The sequence below is a fragment of the Castor canadensis genome, chromosome 8, assembly GCF_047511655.1.
Source record: "Castor canadensis chromosome 8, mCasCan1.hap1v2, whole genome shotgun sequence".
Classification (NCBI taxonomy): Eukaryota; Metazoa; Chordata; class Mammalia; order Rodentia; family Castoridae; genus Castor; species Castor canadensis.
Window position 1 is genome coordinate 26,216,674 of NC_133393.1, and position 24,136 is coordinate 26,240,809.

At 42.0% G+C, this 24,136-nt stretch overlaps 1 protein-coding gene across 3 annotated transcripts; it reads left to right on the plus strand.

Moving 5' to 3' along the window:
* Nucleotides 1-3,926: 3,926 nt before the first annotated feature.
* Nucleotides 3,927-15,500, plus strand: LOC109698546 (E3 ubiquitin-protein ligase TRIM31-like). Of its 3 annotated transcripts, XM_074082632.1 has the most exons (9): nucleotides 3,927-4,636; nucleotides 5,193-5,288; nucleotides 6,032-6,262; nucleotides 7,638-7,660; nucleotides 8,167-8,282; nucleotides 11,299-11,373; nucleotides 12,381-12,422; nucleotides 12,981-13,094; nucleotides 14,141-15,500. In XM_074082632.1, the coding sequence occupies exons 1-9, from the start codon at nucleotides 4,220-4,222 to the stop codon at nucleotides 14,230-14,232; spliced, it is 1,206 nt and encodes a 401-aa protein (XP_073938733.1). In that variant the 5' UTR covers nucleotides 3,927-4,219; the 3' UTR covers nucleotides 14,233-15,500. The 3 variants fall into 3 exon arrangements, with proteins under 3 accessions (XP_073938733.1, XP_073938732.1, XP_020038426.2); XM_074082631.1 differs by lacking the exon at nucleotides 14,141-15,500 and having other exon boundaries at nucleotides 12,981-13,723; XM_020182837.2 differs by lacking the exons at nucleotides 12,981-13,094; nucleotides 14,141-15,500 and having other exon boundaries at nucleotides 12,381-12,704.
* The last annotated feature ends 8,636 nt before the right edge of the window (nucleotides 15,501-24,136 follow it).

The following is a 24,136-nucleotide window of genomic DNA, read 5'->3' on the forward strand; positions in this document are numbered from 1 at the left end:
AGACAGAAACGAGAGGGAAGCTTTCTGTTCTCCAGCTCAGCTTTTGCCACCGCAAAATGGCAAAACTAAAATGAATAAATAGGGAACTGGCAGTGGCTCAAGTCGTACAGCACCTGCTTAGCAAGCATGAGGCCCTGAGTTCAAACCTCAGTGCTGCCAAAAATAAATAAATAAATAAGTTTAAAAAATTAATAAACAAATAATAATTGAACTGTATTTTGTAATTTTTAAAGGGCTAGGCATTCACTTGGCTAAAAAATAATATAAAAAACACATACATCATGATATTTGCAACCGCCCCACCTCTATTCTTACCATCTCCTCCTACTTACATTTCCAGTCCACAGGAAAACATTTTTAGTAGTTTCCTAGGTATCCTTTCAATGCAAGTATATATAGTAGCATCTCTGTCTTTTATTAAGCAAAATTTCACAGGCTAAATACCATTCTGTTTTTCACATAGTAAATAGAGTTTAAAGATTTTTGTGTGGTTGGTTAGTTGGCTTGGTTTTGGCTTTGTTTTTTTAGACAGGGTCTTGCTATGTAATCTACAGTGACTTCAAACTCATGATCTTCCTGCCTCAGCCTCCCGAGTGCAGGGATACAGGCATATACCACCAAGACCAGGTGCTATCCAGCTTTGTGCCTTGAGGTTGCTGGATGTCACCCTGTTTTTCTGGCACCTTAGGTCCAACAGATCTCCTGAGGCAGCTCTGGGCCAGGGCATAATCAGTCTGCAGGAGATGCAGACATAACAGAAGTTGGATTTCAGATGTGAGTTGACCTTGTGCCACGACCCTGACTCTGACTCAGAGATCAGCCTTTAGGTGCTGTCAGGTCTCTGTAGAGCTAATGGACAGAGAATGGAACTGGAAACACATGGGGAGGCACCCTCATTTGAAACAAAAGCTGTCTTATTTTTTAGGGCCCCTTAAATTGTCCAACATCTAAAAATTGAAAAACTTACAAATTTTAGTAACACTCAGGGTAAAAACCAAGGACATTTAAATTAAAATAGCTGAAATTGTTTGAATAAATAGCCAAAAAAATCAAGTTTCTTTTTCTTAGGAGAACTTTAGACATTCTTCTATTTACCTGACTCTCAGTCAGGATCCTCTGATCAAAGTGCTTCTTATCTACAGGAAAGTCATCAGTCAAGGTCAAGAAAGAGCCCATTTAACTATGGTTCCTTCCCCAAGTCTACTCTCTTATTCTACTAGAGAAATTGATAAGCAGGTTATCTTTCATTCCACTTACCCATACCCCTTCTCCTCACTCAGGTTTAACTGAATGATTTGGGAAGATGGAAAAGAGATTGCAGTATTCCAGCAGACAACGGAAGGAAGACCAGTGTAGGTTGTTAGATAAAATATAAAATGCTCCATTAAACTTGAATTTCAGATAAAACAAATAACTTTTGCTGCATATCAGATATTGCATTGTCATTGTGTGTCTGGAATTCATATTTAACTGGGTGTCCTGTGCTTTTATCTGCTGAATCTGACAACCTTTCTTGGCTAATCTGGGTCAGAAAGTATCTGTGTGGCTAGAAAAGACAGACTTGAGAACTAAAGGCAAGTTTGCATGAGAGGGGAGGAGGCCTATGGAGGAAGAGTTCAGACTTTATTCTCTAGAAAATAGGAGACAATTGAAGGTGTTTTCTAAAAAATGATGCTTACTGTGATTTTCTTGTCCTTGTCTTTATTTTCTTTATTGTGACTTTTGTAAATCATTAAAGCAAATGTGTTCATTATAATATATACACACAGAAAAGTATATAATAAAACAGCCATAATTCTACCAACCAGCCGTTACAACTATTGACAGTTTGCTGTTCATTACCTTCAAGCTGATGCTCAATTATTACCTTCTCCGGCCCATTTTATGACCCTACAGAAAACTGGCATTTTACAGCCTTACTCTTTACATCCTTTCTGTTTTCTTCCTCTCCATGATTATGATCTTGTATGATTCATTTGGGGTGGAGGGTTGTTGGCAATACTGGAGTTTAAACTTGAGCCCTTTTTGTTTTTAGTTTATTTTTCAGGTAGGGTCTCCAGTTTCCCTTCCTACCTCCACCTTGGAAGACTGTAATCGTAGTCTCCATGCTTGGCTTGTTTTTTGAGATAAGAACTCCTTAACACTTTTTTCTGGGCTGGTCTTGAACCATGATACTCCTGTATCTTCTTCCAACATAGATGGGATTACAGACCTGGGCTACAATACCCAGTCCTACCGTAGGTTTTTTTTTCCTCTGTGCTAGGAAGTTATAAACCTTGGGAACTAATACACAATGTCAGCTGTCTTTCAAGAGCTTAACCTTTGCAAATTAGAGGAATTTTGGTTCACTCTACTGAACCAGTGGATGGATAATCCAGAGATAAAAAGAGAGCATTAAGAGAGCAAAACATCTTTGCATCACTACATACTCTCTTTTTTTTTATGTCTAAATTCCCATCCAACACTGAAGCTGTCAGTACCTATTCCATGAATTTGAAACTCTCCTCTGGGGTTCATCTGAGTACTCCCCTTCTCTGATGGCTTGCCCAACCTCATTGAAATGCCAAAAGTTCTTTGAAAAGATTTTTTTTAGTTTTGCAAGACCACCAGAGTTTTAGTTCATGCTCTGTAGAAGAAAGCTCACTTGCTATGGAATAGAAAACTTGTGATGAAATCTCAGCTCTCTCATTTCTTGGCAAGAGCAAGATGTGGTCTCTCTAAACTAGTGGTTCTCAATGTGCAGGAGATCATGTCTGGGAATTCCCTTCAAACTATAAAGTCTTAGGTCCACCATGGACCTGTTTGGTATGGAGTCTCTGCTGGGGCTCATGAATGTGTGTTTTAATAAACCCTCTAGGTGATTCTGAAACTTACTTGGTTTCCTGGACAGAGATCATTTACAGGTGAGATTTACTTGAAATAATGTATTCAAAAGAAACCTGTAAGTAAGGAAATGCCTTCAGGGGCTGGGGAGACATTCGGTGATAGGGAAGTGCCAACATCTCTAAGGGCAGCCAAAGTGTCATTCTTGGTTATGTCACTACCCAACAAAACAAAACCTCCAGGAGCCAGAGATTCAGGAGGAGCAAAAATTCATGCAAATGCTAAGCTGTTTTGATTTGACCTTAAGGCAAACAGAAACACCTGAGATATGTAATATTTTTTAAAGTCTTGGGCTTCCAAAAGGTTCTAAAATTAGGGTAATTCATATAATTTACCATTCAAATTGGACATCTTTGAGAATAAAAGGAAGTGCTATTGGTATTTACACCAGGTGAAACCCAGGACTGTCCCACGGTACGAAGACTGTAAAATCACCTTGACTATATAAAATCACTTACTGTCTCTGTTTGACTTAAGTTTGACACTAGATAAAAATTAATCAACTGTGCTTCTTGGTGGAAACACGTGGCAGGTACTGGAGAGAGGGGAGGGGAGGGGAGGGGAGGGGACGGGGGGGGGGGAGGGGGGGAGGGTGGAGGATATAACCAGACAGATGGGAAGAGTTATATTCTCTCCTGAGACAAGAGGGAAGGAGAAAGTATTAAGACGTGAATGTGCTAAGATGTAGAAAGGGATTGAAGTGACAGTGGTGGATAATTTCCTGTCAAGACAAAGCCTTAGAAAAATACAACTCAGAATTCAGGGATCAGGAAGCACCAAGATGGAGGAAGACACAAACATAAGAGAAACAAAGCAAAGAATGGGTCTAATAGAGATAACAGAGTACTGAAGACATGGAGGAAAGAAACCCAACAGAGGACTGACTACTACAGGTGCTGTGGGAAGTACAACATCCACTAGGGTCAAGAACCATTTGGGAAGTGCCAGTCAGGCCCTCCATACCATACCTGAAGCTGACAGGAAGTCCTACTTGAGTGGACTTTAGCACAAGGACTTTGGTCTTGTCAACTGCCTTATAAACATATCTTTAATTAGTCCAAGGTTCAGGACACTTTACCACACTTTAAAAGCAACATACATACATTCACAATATCCATTTGTTCTCAAGGTGGTGAGGTAGGATTGCCTCTCTTTATAGCATTCCCTGCATTTGAAGTTTTGCTCTTTTCTATCATTTATTTGCTTTTTCCTCCCTCTTCATTTCCTCCCTCCCTGTCCCTCTAGTTGGCAAACTCTCTGAAGTCCACCTCCTGTGTTTCCTTTCTGTAGACCCAGTGTCCACTTCATACCTCTAGACTTTCAACACTGCTCAGTCATGGCCAGCCAGCAGCTCTCCAGCACACTGCAGGCAGAACTGGTCTGCCCCATCTGCATAGATATTTTGAAGAAGCCTGTCACCATTGATTGCGGGCACAATTTCTGCTTCACATGCATTTCTCAGATTGGGGAAGCATCAGACAAGTTTCTCAAATGTCCCCTCTGCCAGCATTCTGTGAAGAGGACCACATTCAGCCACAACTGGCTGTTGGCAAGTCTGGTGGAAAAAATCCAAGCTGTTGATCCTCCTGAGATCCAACCAGAAGTGGAAGAGGGGAAATGTCAGAGGCATGGGGAAAGGTTCCATTACTTCTGTGAACATGATGGAGAGTTCCTCTGCGTGGTGTGTCGTGAATCCAAAGACCACAAATTCCATACTACTAGCTTGATAGAAGAGGCTGCCCAGAAGTATCAGGTAAGCATTTGGGACCCCTTCTCCAATGTGCCTCTACCCCCCCATCAGAGGAGTTCAGTGGGGATTTGGAAATTGTCACCTGCTCCAGTTGACTGACACCCATAGGCCCACCCCTTGCACTTGAGTGAGCAGTTCAGAATCAGGCATGGTGGGTTCAAAGAGCTTAGTCTGGCAAATGCTGCAATCAAGGCAGGAGGGAAAATGGTCAGAATTTGTATTTTGGGTTCAAGTCCAGAATCCTGTGTTTATGTATGACCTCCAAATAACCATCTTACCTCCTGGAACCAGTCACTACCACTGTGCTGAGTTGGTTCCCAAGGAACCATTAAAATATTTATCATCATTAGTCAGAATTACAACATTCTTCACTTTTAAGTCACTAAAGTTTCAGATTTATCCTTTCCTGTCACCTATCCCTCCCCCAGTGTGAAAAAAAAAGGGGATCTATTAAATAATTACACTAGTCCCCTCACCTGCTCCCCTGAGGGTCCATGAGGATATTATGAGGCAGAGGGAATTCCAGACACAGTTTGTCCAAAAGGTCCTCTCTCCACAGGGGCAGATTCAGTCACATGTGCAGGTCTTGCTGCAAAAGGAGAAGGATATTGTACAAGAGAAGACAGGAGGGGAACAAAAGATTGATGTTTTCATGGTAAGAAAAGTGGTCCCAGAAACAGAAGGATATCTGCTTATGCTCCTAGAATCCCTTATCACACTGATGCTCTGGAAAAGACCCAGTGACAAAGAAAATGGCACAGAGCTGTACCCTGTGCCAGAGGAATAGGCTAGGGGCAGGGATGGACCTTCAAGGTGGCATCAGGGTTAGGTTGTTCGTGCCCTGGCTGAACTACTGCACTTGACACACCTGGGCTGCAGCAACTCCACCCCTACCTTGGGTTAGCAGAGCTGGAGGGCAGCTTCTCGTCTTCACCTGCACACAGGTGGTATAAGGAAAAACCACACCGATCTTAGAATAGGAAAATACTGGTTTTTAAATCTATGCTCTGCCCTCCCAGATGCTAACTAGAGACTAGAAAAATTATAATGCCACCCAACACCTTTATCTGCTTTGTTTGCTTGTTTTTGCTTTTAGTTTTGATGTGTCCTAGAAAAATCTACATGAAAGTAGATTACAAACTATTAAGCCTTCTAGAAATGTGAGTTTTAGACACTCATGTCCTTGAAGGCAAAAGTGATAAAACATAATGTAACCTAAAACTGAGAACATAGGAAATGCTTTTAAAGTTCACTCTCACCTCTGTTTTCCTCTGCTTTCCTGCAGGAATGCCACAGCAGCCTGTTCTGCACTGGTTCTCACTATAAACTTTATACACTTAAAAGTGAATAGTGGCTAGAAGGACCCTCTCATCTCTGCATCCTCTTCCCTTGACCCAGGCCCAGGTGGAGTTTGAGAGGAGAAGGATCCTCATGGAATTCAAGCACCTGAGGCGGGAACTAGAGGAGGAGGAGAATTTCCTCCTGTCCAGGCTCTGCTGGCTGGGGCATGAGGTTGCCAAGGGTAGGAAATTCTACACCTCTTTCACAGAAGTGCAGCTGAAGTTCCTCAGGGTGCTCATTGGGTCCCTGAAAGCCAAGCAGCAAATGCCATCCAGACAGATGCTGAGGGTGAGTCCACTGGGGGCAGAACTACACGCAGGCAGCTGTTCATCCCTAGACTCAGTCCATAGAATTAGCCACCTAGCAGATTAACTGTGATTGTCCCCAAACATATCCTACCCCAATCATGCCCAGCACTGTTCAACAGAAATATGTGAACCACACTACAATTTAGAGTTATACTGTGGGCCACATGTCATTTGGAAATATACTGTGAGCTACATATGTAATTTAGAAATATATCTTAAGTTTTATATATATATATATATATATATAATTTGAAAATATATTTTAAGACATATGTAATTTAGAAATATACTTTAACTGACATATGTGATCTAACTTTTTAATATGTGTCCACATTAAAAAGATAAAAGAAGCAGGTAAAATAAATGTAAAAAACATTTTATTTAATGCATTGTAGCCCAAAATATTATCATTTGGGGTTGTATTCAATTTTTACTTTGGTGGTACTAGAACTTGAACTCAGAGCCTCATCCTTGTTAGGCAGATGCTTTATCACTTAAGCCACTCTGCCAGCCCTTTTTTGTGTCAGGCATTTTCAAGGTAGGATCTCCTCAACTATTTCCTGAGCTGGCTTCCAACGACAATCCTAATCTCTGCCTCTTGAGTAGCTAGGGTTACAGGTGTGAGCCACCAGTGCCCAGCTACTTATTTTTCAAATGATGTCTTGTGTTATGCCACCCTACCCTGACCTAGACCCTATCCTCCTATTTAAATTTCCCTCATAGCTAGGATGACAGGCCACCACGCCCAGCTTTTTTTAGTTGCTATGAGTTGCCTTTCTGTTGGGAGGGTGGTTATCCCTAGTGGAGATCCTCCTCTGTAGCTAGGATTATAGGGTGAACCATGATCACTGACTGTATTTAACATTTTAAAAATATTAATGAGATATTTTACTACTTGGGTTCTTTTGGTTCTGAGTCTTTGATCTCTAATATGTTTTTGCACTAGTCATGTTTCAAGTGCCAAATAATGCACAAAATAGGTTGAAATGATCTCTCCTGAATTCATCTCTTAATCTCATTGGCTTAGGTGTCTATTTCTTTCTTTCAAGAAATACCATGCAAAACCTTTCTAGCCTTTTTAATGACACTGCCTGCAGGAATCCCATGGTCTATTCTCAGGAACAAAACATCTTCAGAATATCACTCTCTTCTACTCTTTGCTCATTTCCTCTTGAGGTCTAACCACTGTCCTGTCTAACCATCTGACGCTTCTTAAAGCAGCCTTCCATGGTGTCCGTGTGTGTAGACAGAAAAAGACAGAGAGAGAGAGAGAACTTCCAGGAGGGTCTAAACCTCCTCCTTTGCTCCCATGATTCAGCCATGTACTGAGGCTGTACTGTCTCTTTCTCTTCCAGGACATCAAAGGAATCCTGTGCAGGTATGATGGGCCTACTGATTCACTCATACTTATAGAACTCAACGTATATCCAAACACACCCCACATTCCCCTCTCACAAATATCCACACACACTCTCTACAGCCAACTATTGAGGTTACAGTTGGGAAAGACTAAGCTAAGCACATGAACACACAGGTTGGTTTGTACAAAGATCAGCTGTTTTCTCCAGATTCCTGGCTCTTCAGCACAAAATCTATTTCCTGGCACCCTCTGCATGCCTCCTTGCTCAATTGGGTGGATCTTGGGTTCACTACTCAATCTCCCTGTCCCCTTTCCCTTCTGTCCTCTCTGCTTCCATCTACCATCTTTATTTCCACCTCTCCTCAGGTCCCACCTCACTCAGGCCCCATATCCCAAGTCCTGGCCTCCTGACTCCCAGCTCACTAGCTCCTGATTGGCACTAAGCCTACTCGCCCCAGATCTCCATCCCACATGTCCATGTCATTTGCCCTCCATCCCTCACCACCTCAGCTATGTCTTTGTAGGAGCGAAGGATTTCGATTTTTCAACCCAACCCCAGTTCCTGTGGAGTTAGAGAAGAAATTCAGTGAATCGAAATCAAGTCACGACACCGTCACAGACAGCCTAAAGAAATTTAAAGGTAAGATAAGGGCTTCACCTCCTCCACTCACTTACTCTAGGGAATTCTCTCCCCATCACCTCATAGAAAATGACCTGTAACTAAGATGCCAGTGATAATCACTGCGCCCTTCAAATGCCAGATCCTATGCTGAGCATTTCCAAATTCTTACACTCTTGTCTTCTTCTTGTGTTGCTTATTTGCTTCTCTAACTCCCTGTGACAGCTGTAAGAGGAGACCTTGACTTATTCACCAAGTGACTCCCAGCTTTAGTGCAGTAGCTATCAAAAGTTGGCACTGGGGGAGTTGTCTGGGGGAACAGAGAGGAGGTAAGTGGTGCCTTTGCACGGCCCTAAGACAGGGATTGTATGCATCCAGATAGTGGCCCTTCCTAACTACAGAAAAAGAAAAGAAAAAAATACATTGAAAGTCCATGACAATTGGTAGAAATCCTTCTTCCTGCTCAAGGAAACAGAAATTACCAGAACACAAGTGGATGACTTTGGATGTTCAGTCAGATATTTTTCACAAACTTGTCTAGATTTGCATTTAGGAAGCAGGGTTGGCTTTTGTAAGGACTCCCCTGCCACAAAGGCTCTGCTGTCCCAGCTGGGAGCAATGACACCTGGATGGAGTCTCCTTTCTAGAAATATCACAGGAGCTCCACACTCCCTCCCCATACATTTTCTGACACTTGTGGACAAGAAGGACCAGGGTAGTGCCCAAAAGCCCACCCCTTCCATCAGGACTCTCCACTAGGCACACATAAGCAGCTGTAAGTGGAATGTATTTTTCTTGATCTTAGTATTTGAGCTTTTTTTTTCCATCAGCTTTACCCAGCTCTCTCGTGCCACTGGGTAAAACTGCAACCAACCCAGCAACTTTTTAGGCACTTCAGGTCTAAAATTGTATGGCTGTTGTTTAGAATTTCAGTGAAGAGACCCTCTGTCCTTCCATTCACCACAGAGTAGATTTGGGAGTGGAGAGATAGGCATGGTATGTTCTGTCTCACCCCAGCATTTTCATACACACACACACACACACACACACACACACACACTGTCTCCCAACTTCCATCTGGCCCTATTAAAACCCAAAGAATGAGGAAATGGAGGGAATGGTTAAGGAGTCAAAGGAGTCCACTCATACAACCAGCCCAATCCTCACCATTCCCAAGGTTGTTGGGGGGTGAATGGGTCTGAAAACCCAGGGGTATGGTTGAGGTGCCTGGATCTCAAAGTGCCTGAATGTCTAGAAGGTAAAGTGCTTCAAGGCATTATTTCCTGTGGCTCCAGGTTTGCAAATCCCTGATATGAGTGTCACTGGGTCTCTCCTGAGTGTTCCCCATAGCTGGACTGTTAGCTCTCAGGGGAGCTGCCCATGATTCTCCCTCTACCTACCTCCACGGTTATCAGGCATAGGACCAACAAGGAACCCCCTCATCTAACATCTCTACCCTACAGGTCTTCACTTAGTTCACCACCACTAACAGAAATCCAGGCCAGGAAGGAGCCATCATCCCCAGCTCCTGCACCCATCCTCTCTGCTGAGGAGTCTCTTATCCCTGCCCTTTTCTTTTTTTTTTTTTTTTTTTTTGGCAGTCCTGGGGTTTGAACTCAGGGCCTCACACTTGCTAGGCAGGCACTCAACCACTTGAGCCACTCCACCAGCCCTTATCCCTCCCTTTTGCAGCAGGGATGACATGGACAGGACAGGACAGGCCATCCATGTCTGCTTTGGAAGAGAAGGGGGCCATGCTTCTTCAGGAGCTTTGCTCCTTTTTCCCTCAAGCCCTGTTTCAGGGGGAGCCTCACAGCAGCCATTTTTCTGTAACTAAAGGGCAAGACCTCAAAGTGCCTTTTGTTTCAGCTTATTTTTTTTTTCTTTTATGTCAGGTAGTGAGCAAGGGCCTAGATGTGATAGATGTGAGCTTGCTTTATTTTATTTACTTATTTATTCTGTGGCACTGGGGTTTGAACTCAGGGCCTCATGCTTGCTAGCCAGGCACTTTACCACTTGAGCCACTCCATCAACCCTGTTTTGTGCTGGATATATTTGAGATGGGGTCTCAGAACTATTTGCTTGGGATAGTTTTGATCCTCGATCCTCCTGATCTCTGCCTCCAGAGTAGCTAGTATTAAAGGCATTAGTCACAGGCAGCTGGCAAAAAGTCCATCTTCTTGATCACTGCCTCCCATGTAGATGGAAATAATTTCTTTTACTTTATATGTTGAAATGACAATATGTTGAACATTGAGTTAATAAAATTATAATTAAAATCAGCTTTACCAGTTTCTTTATATATCCATATATATACATTTTTTTTTTTGAGAGAAGATCTTCTTGTATAGCCCAGGCTGGCCTGGAATTTGCTGTGTAGCCCAGGTTGGCCTTGAATTCATGAACCTTCTTCCAAGTGATGGGATTACAGCTGTGCTCCACCATGCCCAGCTCTGTTTTTACTTTGTTATTGTTGTTGTTGTTGTTGTACTGGGATTTGAACTTGGCCTCATGCTTGCTAGGAAGGCTCTCTACCTCTTGAGTCACTTTGCCAGCCCTTTTTGTTTTGGGTATTTTCAACATAGTATCTCACAAAACATTTGCCCCAGCTGGGTTTGAATTGCAATCTGCCTGATCTCTGCATCTTGAGTAGCTAGGGTTACAGGCATGAAAAACTGGCACCTGGCTCATTTTACTTTTTTAGTGTGATTACTAGAAAATTTCAAATTAAGAGGTTCACATTTGTGAATTCTACTGTACTTCTTCTGGACAGTGCTGGGGTAGAGAGCCACTGCAGAGAACCCAAAGGGCATCTCTCAGTGTTTTGTATTTTCTTGGTCCCCATTGAAGGAGTGGAACATCAGGGAGAGGCCTGGGCTACCAACAGTGAGAATATGAGGGAATATGAAAGAAAAGATGTGAGAAAATATCCAGCTCCCACTTCTCCCAGGCATTTCAAATTAGAGGCTCACTGTGTGATCCAGGTTTCCTTGCTTCACCTCTCTGACTTTTCATTTCCTTCCATTTCTTCACCTAGACAAATTCCAGGCTGATAGGAAGAATGATAAAAGCAGATTCCTCAAAGGCATGGATGAAAAGGACATGAAAAGCTGTAAGTGGGGACTGGTGGCTGCTTCCTGCCATTTGGGGAAGTGAGAAATGCAAAGGGGAAGAATTCTGTCTGTGTGGGAACATGAGGCCCCATATGGGTGAATGACAAGTAAGCCACTGACAACATCGGGCTTATGTGAATGTGTGCTATTTCTTCATACTCAGGTAATCCACAACACAGTGACAACTCCAAAGTTCAAAAGCATTAAAAAATAATAAAATTTATAAATTTATTTCTTCATTGCTCAGAATCAGAGAAGGGAAAGTGGGCAAGGAGGACGTGGAGCAGCCCAGTCTCTGTAGTGTTAGCTGATGTCCTGGGCACAGCTAGGTTCTGGAGAGACTCCTCTTGATGTGAGGTGAGGACAGCTGAGGGATGGAGACCCTCTGTCATAACAGCCTGTTGTGATGTCATGAGAGATGGCTCTGTCATGTGATGATAACACTAGAAGTACCATCTCTTTTTTTGGTTGTACTGGAGTTTGCACTCAGGGCTTCAAGCTTGCTAGGCAGGTGCTCTAGCACTTGAGTCATTCTGACATCCCCTGGAAGTACCATTTCTTAAAGACTTACTATGTCTGAACATCCCACAGCCTATATTTCAAAATCCCACAATTATCCTCCAAGACAATTTACAGTGAGGTCCCTGGAACTCCTGTGGGAGTCAGGGAGGTCCATTTCCCAGAAAGGGAAAAATTAGAACTCATTTTCCAAAGGCAGTAACTACTTTCTGCATTCCAGAGCCAGAGAGCTGGATTTAGGGATTCTATTCTGGCAGAATTTCTCCACCAGAGGAGAGTGTTTAACATCCCAAGTTGCAGTATTGTGGGCCAGTAGGTTACTCCCTCCAACTGTCATGGACACAACCTGCATACTTCATCATGAGTGGAGAATGGTCCCCACTTAGAACTATTGAGTGTTTTTAGTGATAGCAAAAGAGTTTGTTTTTAAATTGCAACTTCTGGTACCAAGACCAAAATATGGTTTTTTTTTCTCTCCTATTCTTAGGGTGCCTGTTAGAGAAAAATAATCCCAACTCATCCTCTTTAGGTAAGAGTCCTGCCTGGCACACAGGAGTCTCCCTGCAGGGTACTGAGGAACCAGGTCTTTGGTCAAAATGCTCTACCCACAGCACGGTTGGGGAATGCACTGAAGGGAAAGGCAGAAAGAACTTCCTAACACAGAGATCCCTCTCCCTGGCCAGAGAGAGTAGAATGAATGATTGCTCTCTGTCCCCACCCGAGTTGAAAGGGAATGGAGAAAGAGCAGAAAGAAGGATTCTGAGAGACCTTAAGAGAGGTTGTTCTTGAAGACTTCAGGTGCCTGGGCAGACATGGGGTGGGGGCAAACATCTCATTCACCTCCTCTACCTCCCAAAGTACACCTCCCAGGAAACACCAGGCCCGCAGACTGGCTCACCCCTTTCTTGTTTAGCCTTGTTCCTGCTGCTGGATCCAGAGCTCAGCAGCACTTTCTGGCCATGGAGGATTGTTGCTGACTTGTGCTACTGACCTCTCATTTCTCTTTTCCTTCTCCCTCAACCGCAACGGAACAACTAAACTCCCCAATCCATTCCACCATCTGTTTGGGGCCTCATGTGCTGGACAGCCGCCCCTTCAGCTTTACTCCAGGCGCGAACCAGGGCTTCTTATGTTGATGTCCCCCGAGACCGAACCCGCTCTGCGGACGCGAGGGGCACTGAGGACGTCCAGGCTGCACTGAGTGAGTGGCTGAAGGCGGGCGGGGCCCCGATTAGGCAGAGTCGGGTGGAGCGAGCGGAGCGTCGGGGAGAGGCCCGGTGCCGACAGTGGAGATGGAGCGGTGGTGGTGAAGACCTGGAGGTGACGTGATCGCGTTCTCGAGCAAAATGGAAGGAAGACGACCCAGGACCGCAGGCTCTCTCCGCACTCCACCCCACGTGCTTGGCTTCTCCTTATGGCTTTGGCTGAGTGCCCCCTAGTGGACAAAAGAAGTCCCTACAACCGTCTCCCTGTGGTTTTCCAGTCCCCTTTTCCACCCTACTTTGAAACAAATATACAGTTCAGCTATGCATAGAGGTCAAAGACGAGTAAGGTTTGCCTGGATTACGACTCAAATCCATCCCCCATGAACCTGACCACTGTAGCACTTCCCCATATCCTCCATCTCTTCCAACCTTCATAGCCATCAGGAAAAATTATAATATTGCAGCAAACATTGAGATTAGGTAACAAGTCAGAGGATAGAATGAGACCCCTATTCCTAAATCTTTACCAAAGACAGGAACCATCACTATTCAAGCTTTTGTAGAGGTGGACGGGGACCCATCTAGCCTTGATAAATTGTGACTAAATATCTAAATCCTAATAAAAGTGGGGCTGGAAGTTCTGAATATTTCTCTTTCTGTATTACAATCCTCTCCTCTTTCTTGTGTTTGAGGGACTTCACTTAAGAAAATTAGTTAAGCTCAGAACATCTGAGCCTCGACTTCTTATACTAGCCCCAACTCTTGCTTTCCGTATGGGAAATCAGAGGACCGCAGGGAAAGAGAGAGATGGTTTCATGTTTTGAAATGATACCACCACACTAGTCTGCACCTACAGAACAGCACATAGTGAAACTAAGGATTAATTTTAAGGAGGGGTCAGAGCCTAGGACTCCTCTGGGGACTTGAGCTGTGACTGGGAAGAGAAAGCCTCCCAACAACTGCATCAGAGGAAGCTCAAAAGTAGGGGATTGAGCGACTTGATGCGAGGCTCTATCTCTTTCTCTTCCTTATCTTCCCCCAGCCGGTGGTACCCTGGAGGTGGCCTTGGACTTCCCAGACGTCACCCTTTTTCAAGATCTAAGGAGATGTCTGGAGGCATGGTTCAAGTGGTAAAGCGCTTGCCTAGCAAGTGTGGGTCCCAGAGTTCAAACTCCAGTAAAAAAAAAAAAAAAATCTAAAGATAGTGACACTGAGCCATGCATGTCCCTCGGAGTGATTCCAGCGTACCCACTGACCAAGACCGCTTCTACAGTCTCCGCAGCGTGTTGGGTTTACTCTGCCTTTCCTCAGGGCGCCAGGCCTGGGAGGCGGAGCTCCAAGGACCCCTGGGCGGGGCCTGCGTGGTGGGCGTTGTCTCGGAGCTCGTCCCCAGGCGGGGCTATCTGCCACTGGAACTCTTGTCTGGCTTCTGGGCACTGCATCTCTGGCTCCACGCGTCAGGCCCTCACTGAGAGAGGCACCCGGGAGAAAGTGCTCTTCTGTCCAAGGAAAGTGGGCGTCCACGTGGATCACGACTGCGGGAAGGTCGTCTTCTACGATGCCACCACCAGCAATCATTTACATATTTCAAGTCTTCTTCCCTGGGCAGATCTTTCCTCTTTTCTCACTCTTGTCGCCTGGCACTCAGATCACCTTGAGTCCCTAGAGTTCTTCCTGTGCTGCATCTAGTAAAGGTTGACGCTAAGCTTCCTGATGTTGGTTTTAAATGTTGTCTTCCCTTCAATATGCTGAATCGAAAAGAAAGTCTCAATACCCAAAAAAGACTATGCACAAGGCTATACACTGCAGCACTGTTTGTAACAGGATAAGGCTGAAGCAACTCCAACATCCACGAACAGGTAAAGGTTGAAAAAGCCGTGATGAGAAAACATCCACCTGCATCCCAACTCAGACACAGATGTAGGGGAACGGACAGCTGACCCCAGGCGGTTCCTTTCTCCTCCACCTCATTTTCTGCAGCCCCGTGACTCTGAATGTGGCCTTAGCCCAACTAGACTCCATCCTTTCCTGAGAGCTGAAAACCATGACTCCATCTTTTCAGAATCAGCCAAAGTCTATCCAACACCATTTTGCACATGAGGACTGTATAGTATACAATGGCCTCCAAGGTTAGGTGAAAAAATAAGGCGGGGAGCCATGCACACGGTATACTACATTCACATAAGAAAAAGAGGAATATGGCCTGCTGGAATGACTCGAGTTGTAGAGCACCTGACTGCAAGGGTCTGAGTGCAACCCAGAGCAGAGGGAAAAGATATGTATGTATACATACTTGTTTGTTTATATTTCTCTTTTTAAGAAGAAGGATAAACCAAGCCCTAATAAAAAGTTTCCTATGGTGGAGGTAAAAACTAGGTGGAAATTAGCCTTTTCTGAACGTATCTTGTACATTTGACTTCAATACCATTTTACATCATCATAATTAAATGAAACAAAATGAAACTGTCCGTGTAGTTGGAGCTTACACACCAGAGAGAAGTTATTTTAAATAACTTCAGCCAGGCTGGTGGTGTGGGCCTGTAGTCCCAGACACTCAGGAGGATAAGGCAGGAGGATCACTTGAGCCCAATAGTTTGAAACTAGCTGGGGAAGCATTGTAAGACCCCATGTCAAAAACTGAAAAAATAACTTTCAGAGGGAAAAACTTGACTCTATGTCTTTAGCAGGATATGTCCTAAGGACAAAATAATCCCAAATAAATCTTAACTTTTTAGTTATATCAGTAATAATAACATTAGTGTTGTTATTCTGAACCTACTAGGTCTGAGTATTGCACACAGTAGGATAAAGCTAACATTTTTTATAAACAAGAGAAATAAACACACAATAATTTGAAATTTTAATAGGAAAATCAATATAAACTTACCCTGTGTTTTCTCTTAAAATAGTAAATTTTATTTCTCTGCTTTGTTCACAAAGAAGGCCTAAAAATAACCTAGCTAAAACCCATCAGATCCTCATCTATCAGCATCACTTTAACAACATCATGGAGATGCAGTCTGATGCTCCCATTTTGGGAGAATTCACAGGACAAAGAACTAGCTTTCTTCATCAAGAAAAACTTTTTAGAGCCTTTGTACAATTAGTATACACAAATAAAAAAAATTGCATAGGAGCTGGTGGAGTGGCTCAAGTGGTAGAGGGCCTGCCTAGAAAAAAATAGTTGCTGGGGGGAAAAGGAGAAAAGGGAAACATACAAATTAAAGAGACTAAAGAACATATCAATCAAATACTGTGGTAGAGTTGTTTAGATACTGGTTTGGACAAATTGACTATAATTTAGTTTTTAAAAGACTGAGACGGGAGATCCAAGATGGCAGCTAGGGCACAGAAGCAGACAGAGTGAGCTCCGTGACTCCAAAACCTCACCGAAATGCTGGAGCCATACTTGGCAGAAATAAAGCTGTAAGGAGAATCAAAACATTGCCACCCTGAACCCTAGCCTGTGGAAGGCTTTCTCCATGCCATGTTAAACTGAGAAAACAGGAGGGCTGCCGTGCCACCAGATGCTGGCTCCAAACCTGCCTGGGAGACATTTGGCAGACCAACAGGTGAGAACCAAGGATCATGAAGTATTCCCCCAGCCACCCCTAGGATAAACTAGCATAGTCCCCTAGACAGACTGACCACCCCCCCACCCTGCTAAACAAACAAACAAACAAAAAAACCTGAACAATAAACAAGGAGCTTAAAACTAACACACAACAGAGGGGTGGAGTTGCCAAAAACACTCCAGAGAAGGGGGGCAGGGGCAAGGAACGGATCTCTGTGTGAACTTTCAGTAAACAAAGGCTGGAAAGTCAGAAGGATCGACAGCGAGCAGGTGATAAGCCACTGCATGAAATAAAGCAGGTAGCAGTCCACAGAGCTCATCTCTTGAGCCAGTGAGCAACATCCAAAGTCAAATGACACTGCAAAATTGAAAAACAATCAGCAAACCATCACAACATGCTGACAGCAGGGAGCCGCCTGACAGATCACTGACCTTGCCCCAGAGAAAGGGGACAAGGCAAAGAAACAAGTCCTAGTAATCAAGCACAGTGAAATCCAAAGCAGGACAGCTGGTGGACCACAGAGTTGATCCCAGAACCTGAGGACAACATTCAAACTTAAACTGCCACACCCACTGAGGGAGGAGTTTACCAAGCAGGTGCCTCTGAAAGACAGAAAACAAACAAACAAACAGTACCCAACCACCTGGTGAGACTACTACAGAGCTTCTGCTTAAATGCCAACACCAGGATTGGATGCTGGAAGAGTGACACCAGAACTTAAAATAAGACTGAAATTCTATTGTTCCTGAACCTGGAATTTTTGTTTGTTTGTTTGTCTGTTTCTTTGTTTGTTCTGCTTGTTTGTTCATCTCTCCATGTTGATTTCTTTGGAGCTTTTTTTGTTGTTGTTAGTTTTACTATTGTGAATTTAGTATTTTTGCAAATACTAAATTATACCCAGACCAGCGACAGAAATAACACACACACACACACACACTTAGCTACAAACCCAATAGAGCCACACAAAAAATATTAAGCTAAGGGAAAGAAAACAGGTGACTGGAACCACCAACTACACTATCAAGACCACTGTTGCACAGTACCAAGTGGAGTGATTGGAAGATGAAAAGGGATGGAAACCATTCTTTCCCCAAAATAATACAGGATTCAGAGGGAAATGAAGAGAACGGATACCTAGTTCCGGACTCCAACAAAACAAAGATAAATGACACCAAGGAACCCAACATGCTCATCAGAACACCCTAAAAGAAGAAATCCTGCAAGTAATCACTGAGAATTTCATGGAGATGTTACTAGACATGGTTAACCAAAACATACAAGAGTTACTCAAGAAATTTCAAGACAACAAAAATAGGAATACAAGAAGACACAGAAATAACTAAATGAACTCACAGGAACCCTAAATAAATACCAAGGTGAAACAAAGAACACTATAAATAGAGAGATAAATGAATTAAAGATGAAAATAGAAAATATTAAAGAAGAAGTGACCCAGGATATGGAAAACCTCAGAAAAAAGAATGAAACAGAAATATAAAACACAATGGAAGGCCACTCCAGCATTAGAACAAGCAGAAGACAGAATCTCAGAACTTGAAGATAAAATGTAAATTAAAAGAAAAACTGAAGACCTATTACTCAAACAACTCAAGACCCGTGAAAGGAATATGCAAGAAATCACAGACTCCATCAAAAAATCAAACCTGAGAATCATGGGCATTGAAGAAGAAGAAGAGTTGCAAGCAAAAGGAATTGGTAATATATTCAACAAAATAATAACAGGATATTTCCCAAACCTAGAAAAATCTATGCCCATCCAGGTACAGGAAGCCTCCAGGACACCAAACAGACTTGACCAAAATAGAATTACCCCACGACATATTATCATTAAAACAATAAGCACAGAGAATAGAGAAAGAATATTGAAGGCTGTAAGAGAGAAAAAACAAATAACATACAAAGGTAAACCCATCAAAATCACAGGAGATTTCTCAATGGAAACCTTAAAAGCAAGAAGAGCATGGAGTGAGGTATTCCAGGCACTGAATGAAAACAACTTCAACCCTAGGATACTCTACCCAGCAAAACTATCATTCAAAATATATGGAGCAATAAAAATCTTCCACAATAAACAGAAAATAAAACAATATATGACCACCAAGCCACCACTACAAAAGATTCTTCAAGGAATTCTGCACACAGAAAATGAAATCAAACAAAACCATGAAAGGACAGGCAACACCAAACCACAGGAGAAGAAAAGACAAGGAATCAGAGAGTAACATTAATTCAGCTGCACACAATCAAATGCTTAAACAACAAAGACAACTGAATGACAAGAATCACCACATATCTATCAATTTAACACTGAATGTTAACGGACTTAATTCCCCTATCAAAAGATACCATCTGGCAAACTGGATTAAAAAGGCAGATCCAACAATCTGTTGTTTACAGGAGGCCCATCTCATTGACAGAAACAAGCACTGGCTTGGGTGAAAGGCTGGAAGAAGATTTACCAAGGCAATGGACCCCGAAAACAGTCAGGAGTAGCAATACTTATCTCAGACAAAGTAGACTTCAAACTTACACTGATCAAATGAGATAAAGAAGGACACTCCATACTAATAAAAAGGGAAATACACCAAAAGGAAATAACAATTATCAACCTATATGCACCCAACATCAGTGCACCCAGTTTCATCAAACACACTTTGAAAAAAAGCACATATAGACTCCAACACAGTGGTAATGGGAGACTTTAATACCCCCTTATCATCAACAGATAGGTCATCCAAACAAAAAATCAATAAAGAAATTCTAGAAATAAATCACACCATAAATCAAATGGACCTAGCTGATGTCTACAGAATATTTCATCCAACTTCTGTACAATATACATTCTTCTCAGCAGCCTATGGAACTTTCTCCAAAATTGATCATATCTTAGGGCACAAAGCAAGCCTCAGCAAATATAAGAAAATAGAAATAATCCCATGCATTCTATCTGATCACAATGTATTAAAACTGGAACTCAACAACAAAAACAACAGTGGAAAACATGCAAACAATTGGAAGCTGAAAAACACATTGCTCAATGATCAGTGGGTCATCAATGAGATAAAAGAGGGAATTAAAATGTTCCTGGAAGTTAATGAAAATGAAAACATGACCTACCAGAACCTATGGGACACAGCAAAGGCAGTCCTAAGAGGAAAGTTTATAGCCATGAGTGCATATATTAAAAGGACAGAAAGATCTCAAATCAATTACCTAATGCTACATCTCAAACTCCTAGAAAAACAAAAACAAGCAAACCCAAAACAAGCAGAAGGAGAGAAATAATAAAATTAAGGGTTGAAATAGAAACAACAAAAAAAAATACAAAGAATCAACAAAACAAAAAGGTGGTTCTTTGAAAAAATAAACAAGATTGACAGACCTCTGGCAAACCTGATTGAAATGAGGAGAGAAAAAACACAAATCAGTAAAATAAAAAATGCAAAACAGGCAATAACAACAAACACCAAGGAAACCCAGGGAACCATCAGAGACTACTTTGAGAAACTATATTCCAATAAGTTGGAAAATCTTGAAGAAATGGACAAATTTCTAGATACTTGTGACCACCCAAAACTGAACCAAGAGGACATTAATCACCTGAGTAGATCTATAACACAAAATGAAATTGAAGCAGCAATAAAGAGTTTCCCAAAAAAGAAAAGTCCAGGACCTGGTGGATTCTCTGCTGAATTCTATCAGACCTTTAAAGAAGAACTAATACCAACTCATCTTAAATTTTCCATGCAATAGAAAGGGAAGGAACACTACCTAACTCTTTTTATGATGCCAGTATTACACTCATCCCAAAACCAGACAAAGACACCTCCAAAAAGGAGAACTATAGGCCAATCTCCTTAATGAACATTGATGCAAAAATCCTCAACAAAATAATGGCAAACCAAATCAAACAACATAACCTAAAGATCATTCACCATGACCAAACTGGCTTAATCCCAAGGATGCAGGGGTGGTTCAACATATGCAAATCTATAAATGTAATGCAACACATTAATAGAAGCAAAGACAAAATCCACTTGATCATCTCAATAGATGCAGAAAAAGCCTTTGACAAGATCCAACACCATTTCATGATAAAAGCTCTAAGAAAGGTAGGATTAGAAGGAAAGTACCTTAATATTATAAAGGCTACATATGACAAACCTACAGGTAATATCATACTTAATGGTGAAAAACTGAAACCATTTCCCCTAAAATCAGGAATGAAACAAGGGTGCCCACTATCCCCACTCCTATTCTGCATAGTATTGGAATTTCTAGCTAGAGCAATTAGGCAAGAAGAAGAAATAAAAGGAATACAAATAGGTAAAGAAACTGTCAAAATATCCTTATTTGCAGACAACATGATCCTACATCTTAAGGACCAAAAAAATGCTACCTAAAAACTCCTAGACACCATAAACAGCTATAGCAAGGTGGCAGGATACAAAATCAACTTACAAATATCATTAGCTTTTCTATACACCAACAACGAACAAACTGAGAAAGAATATATGAAAACAATTCCATTCACAGTAGCCTCAAAAAAAATAATAAAATACCTGGGAGCAAATTTAACAAATGATGTGAATGAATTCTACAAGGAGAATTACAAACTCCTAAAGAAAGAGATCAAGGAAGACTAACAGAAGGTGGAAAGATCTCCCATGCTCATGGATTGGTAGAATCAACATAGTAAAAATGGCTATACTACCAGAAGCAATCTACATGTTTAATGCAATACCCATCAAAATCCCAATGACATTCATCACAGAGATTGAAAAATCTATCCTAAAGTTCATTTGGAAACACAAGAGACCATGAATAGCCAAGGCGGTACTCAGCAAAAAGAGCAATGCTGGAGGTATCACAATACCCGACTTCAAACTATATTACAAAGTAATACAATAAAAACAGCATAGTACTGGCATTAAAACAGACATGAAGACAGTCTGTTTCATGGACAAAATAGAGGACCCTGATATGAATCCACACAGCTAAGCCCACCTTATTTTTGACAAAGGCGCCAAAGACATATGATGTAGAAAAGACAGCCTCTTCAACAAATGTTTCTTGGAAAAGTGGTTATCCATCTGCAAAAAATTGAAACTAGATCCATGTTTATCACCATATCCTAGTATCTAATCAAAATGGATCAAGGACCTTAATATCAGACCAGAAACTCTGAAGTTAGTATAGGAAAGAGCAGGGAATACTCTGGAAGTAATAGATATTGGCAAGGGCTTCCTCAATAGAACCCCAGCAGCTCAGCAACTAAGAGAAAGGATGGACAAATGCAACTACATAAATTAAAAAGCTTCTGTACAACAAAAGAAATGGTCTATAAACCGAAGAGACCACCCACAGAGTGGAAGAAAATATTTGCCAGCTATACATCAGACAAAGGACTGATAACCAGAATATACAGGGAGCTCAAAAAACTAAATTCTTCCAAAATCAATGAACCAATGAAGAAATGGGCAACTGAACTAAACAGAACTTTTTCAAAAGAAGAAATTCAAACGGCAACATAAAAAAAAAAAACATGAAAAAATGCTCATCATCTCTGGCTATAAAGGAAATGCAAATCAAAACAACACTAAGATTCCACCCCACCCCTGTTAGAATAGCTATCATCAAAATACCAACAAAAACAAGTGTTGGCAAGGATATGGGGAAGAAGGAACCCTCGTACACTGCTGGTGGGAATGCAAGCTAATGCAACCACTTTGGAAAACAATATGGAGGCTTCCTAAAAATCTAAACATAGATCTACCATATGATCCAGCAATCCCACTCCTAGGGATATACTCAAAGGAATGAGATTCAGGTTACTCCAGAGGCACCTGCACACCCATGTTTATTGCAGCACTATTCACAATAGCCAACTAATAGAAACAGCCAAGATGCCCCACTACTGATGAATAGATTAAGAAAATGTGGTATTTATACACAATGGAATTTTACTCAGCCATGAAGAAGAATGAAATCTTATCATTCTCAATTGGATGGAACTGGAGAACATCATTCTGAGCGAGGTTAGCCAGGCTCAGAAGACCAAAAATCATATGTTCTCCCTCATATTTGGACTTTAGATCTAGGACAAAGGCAGTAATGTTTTTGGACTTGGGTCACACACTAAGGGGAGAGCACATATGGGAGGAATGGGGATAGGCAGGAAACCCGAAACTTGAAGGTGTTTGATGTCCCCACTGCAGAAGAGCTAATAAGTAACCTTAAAGCGACAAAGGTCAATATGGGAAGATGACCGGGAAGTAGTGAAGAGATCAGGTAGAGATGAATTAATTTGGGTTGCAATACACTTGTGCATGGAAACAATGCTAGGAATCTCTCTATATAGCTACTGTTATCTCAACTAGCAAAAACGCTTTGTCTTTCTTATTATTGCTTATGTCTTCTCTTCAACAAAATTGGAGAAAAAGGCAGAACAGGTTCTGCCTGGAAGCGAGGGGGGTTAGCAGGGAGTTGGAGGGGGCAGGGGGCGGGGGGAGAAATGACCCAAACACTGTGAATATATGAATAAAGTAAAAAAAAAAAGACTGAGGCAGGCTGATTGAGTGGTTCAAGTGGTAGAGCACCTGTGGTGTGGTGTCCTGAGCTCAAACTCCAGTACCTTCAAAAAAGAATGAGAACAAGTCCTTTTTAGGCATCCTGGCCACCATGATGTGAAATGCTTGCACTGCAGCATCCCCCAACCCCAGTCATGATGAACTGGTACCTCTGAAACACTTCCTCCCTGTAATTTGGCTTATGTGGCCTGCCTTCTCAGAATGAAAACCAGTGTGTTCAAGGATGGAGATGTGATTGATGGTGTTCTCTCCCTTGTACCATCCACTTTTCTACATACAACATAATTGTGTTATTTTTATGGCTGAATAAAACTCTATTGTTGTATATATGATACATTTTCTTGACTCATTCATCCATTGATGAACAACTAGGCTGATTCTATGACTTGACTATTGTGACTAATGCCGCAATATAATGGGTATGCAAGTAAAAAACATTAAAGCCTGAGACAAAGTATTGAACAACTATACTTTTATGTTAAAGAATTACGCATCTTTAAAGTATGATGCATAATTTAAAAAGTAAAATAAAGTATGCCTTTATTTTTTAAAGGCATTATGTACATACTGAAGTTTTTAGCCAATGAAAAGACATGATGTCTGAGATTTGTTTGAAAACACGGTGGGTTCCAGCACTTGATAAGGTAAGGAGAATTGTGAGTTCGAGACCAACCTGGGCTGAGCTCCAGATCAGCCTGGAGTACATAAGAGACCCTGTCTCCAAAAAAAAAAAAAAAAAAAAAATCAACAGGGCCCTTCGCGGTGGTGTGGATCTGTAACTCCAGTTACAGACCCTATCTAAAAAATAACTAAAGCAGCTTTTCCCCTGGCCTGCAGCACGGAGATCGCAGG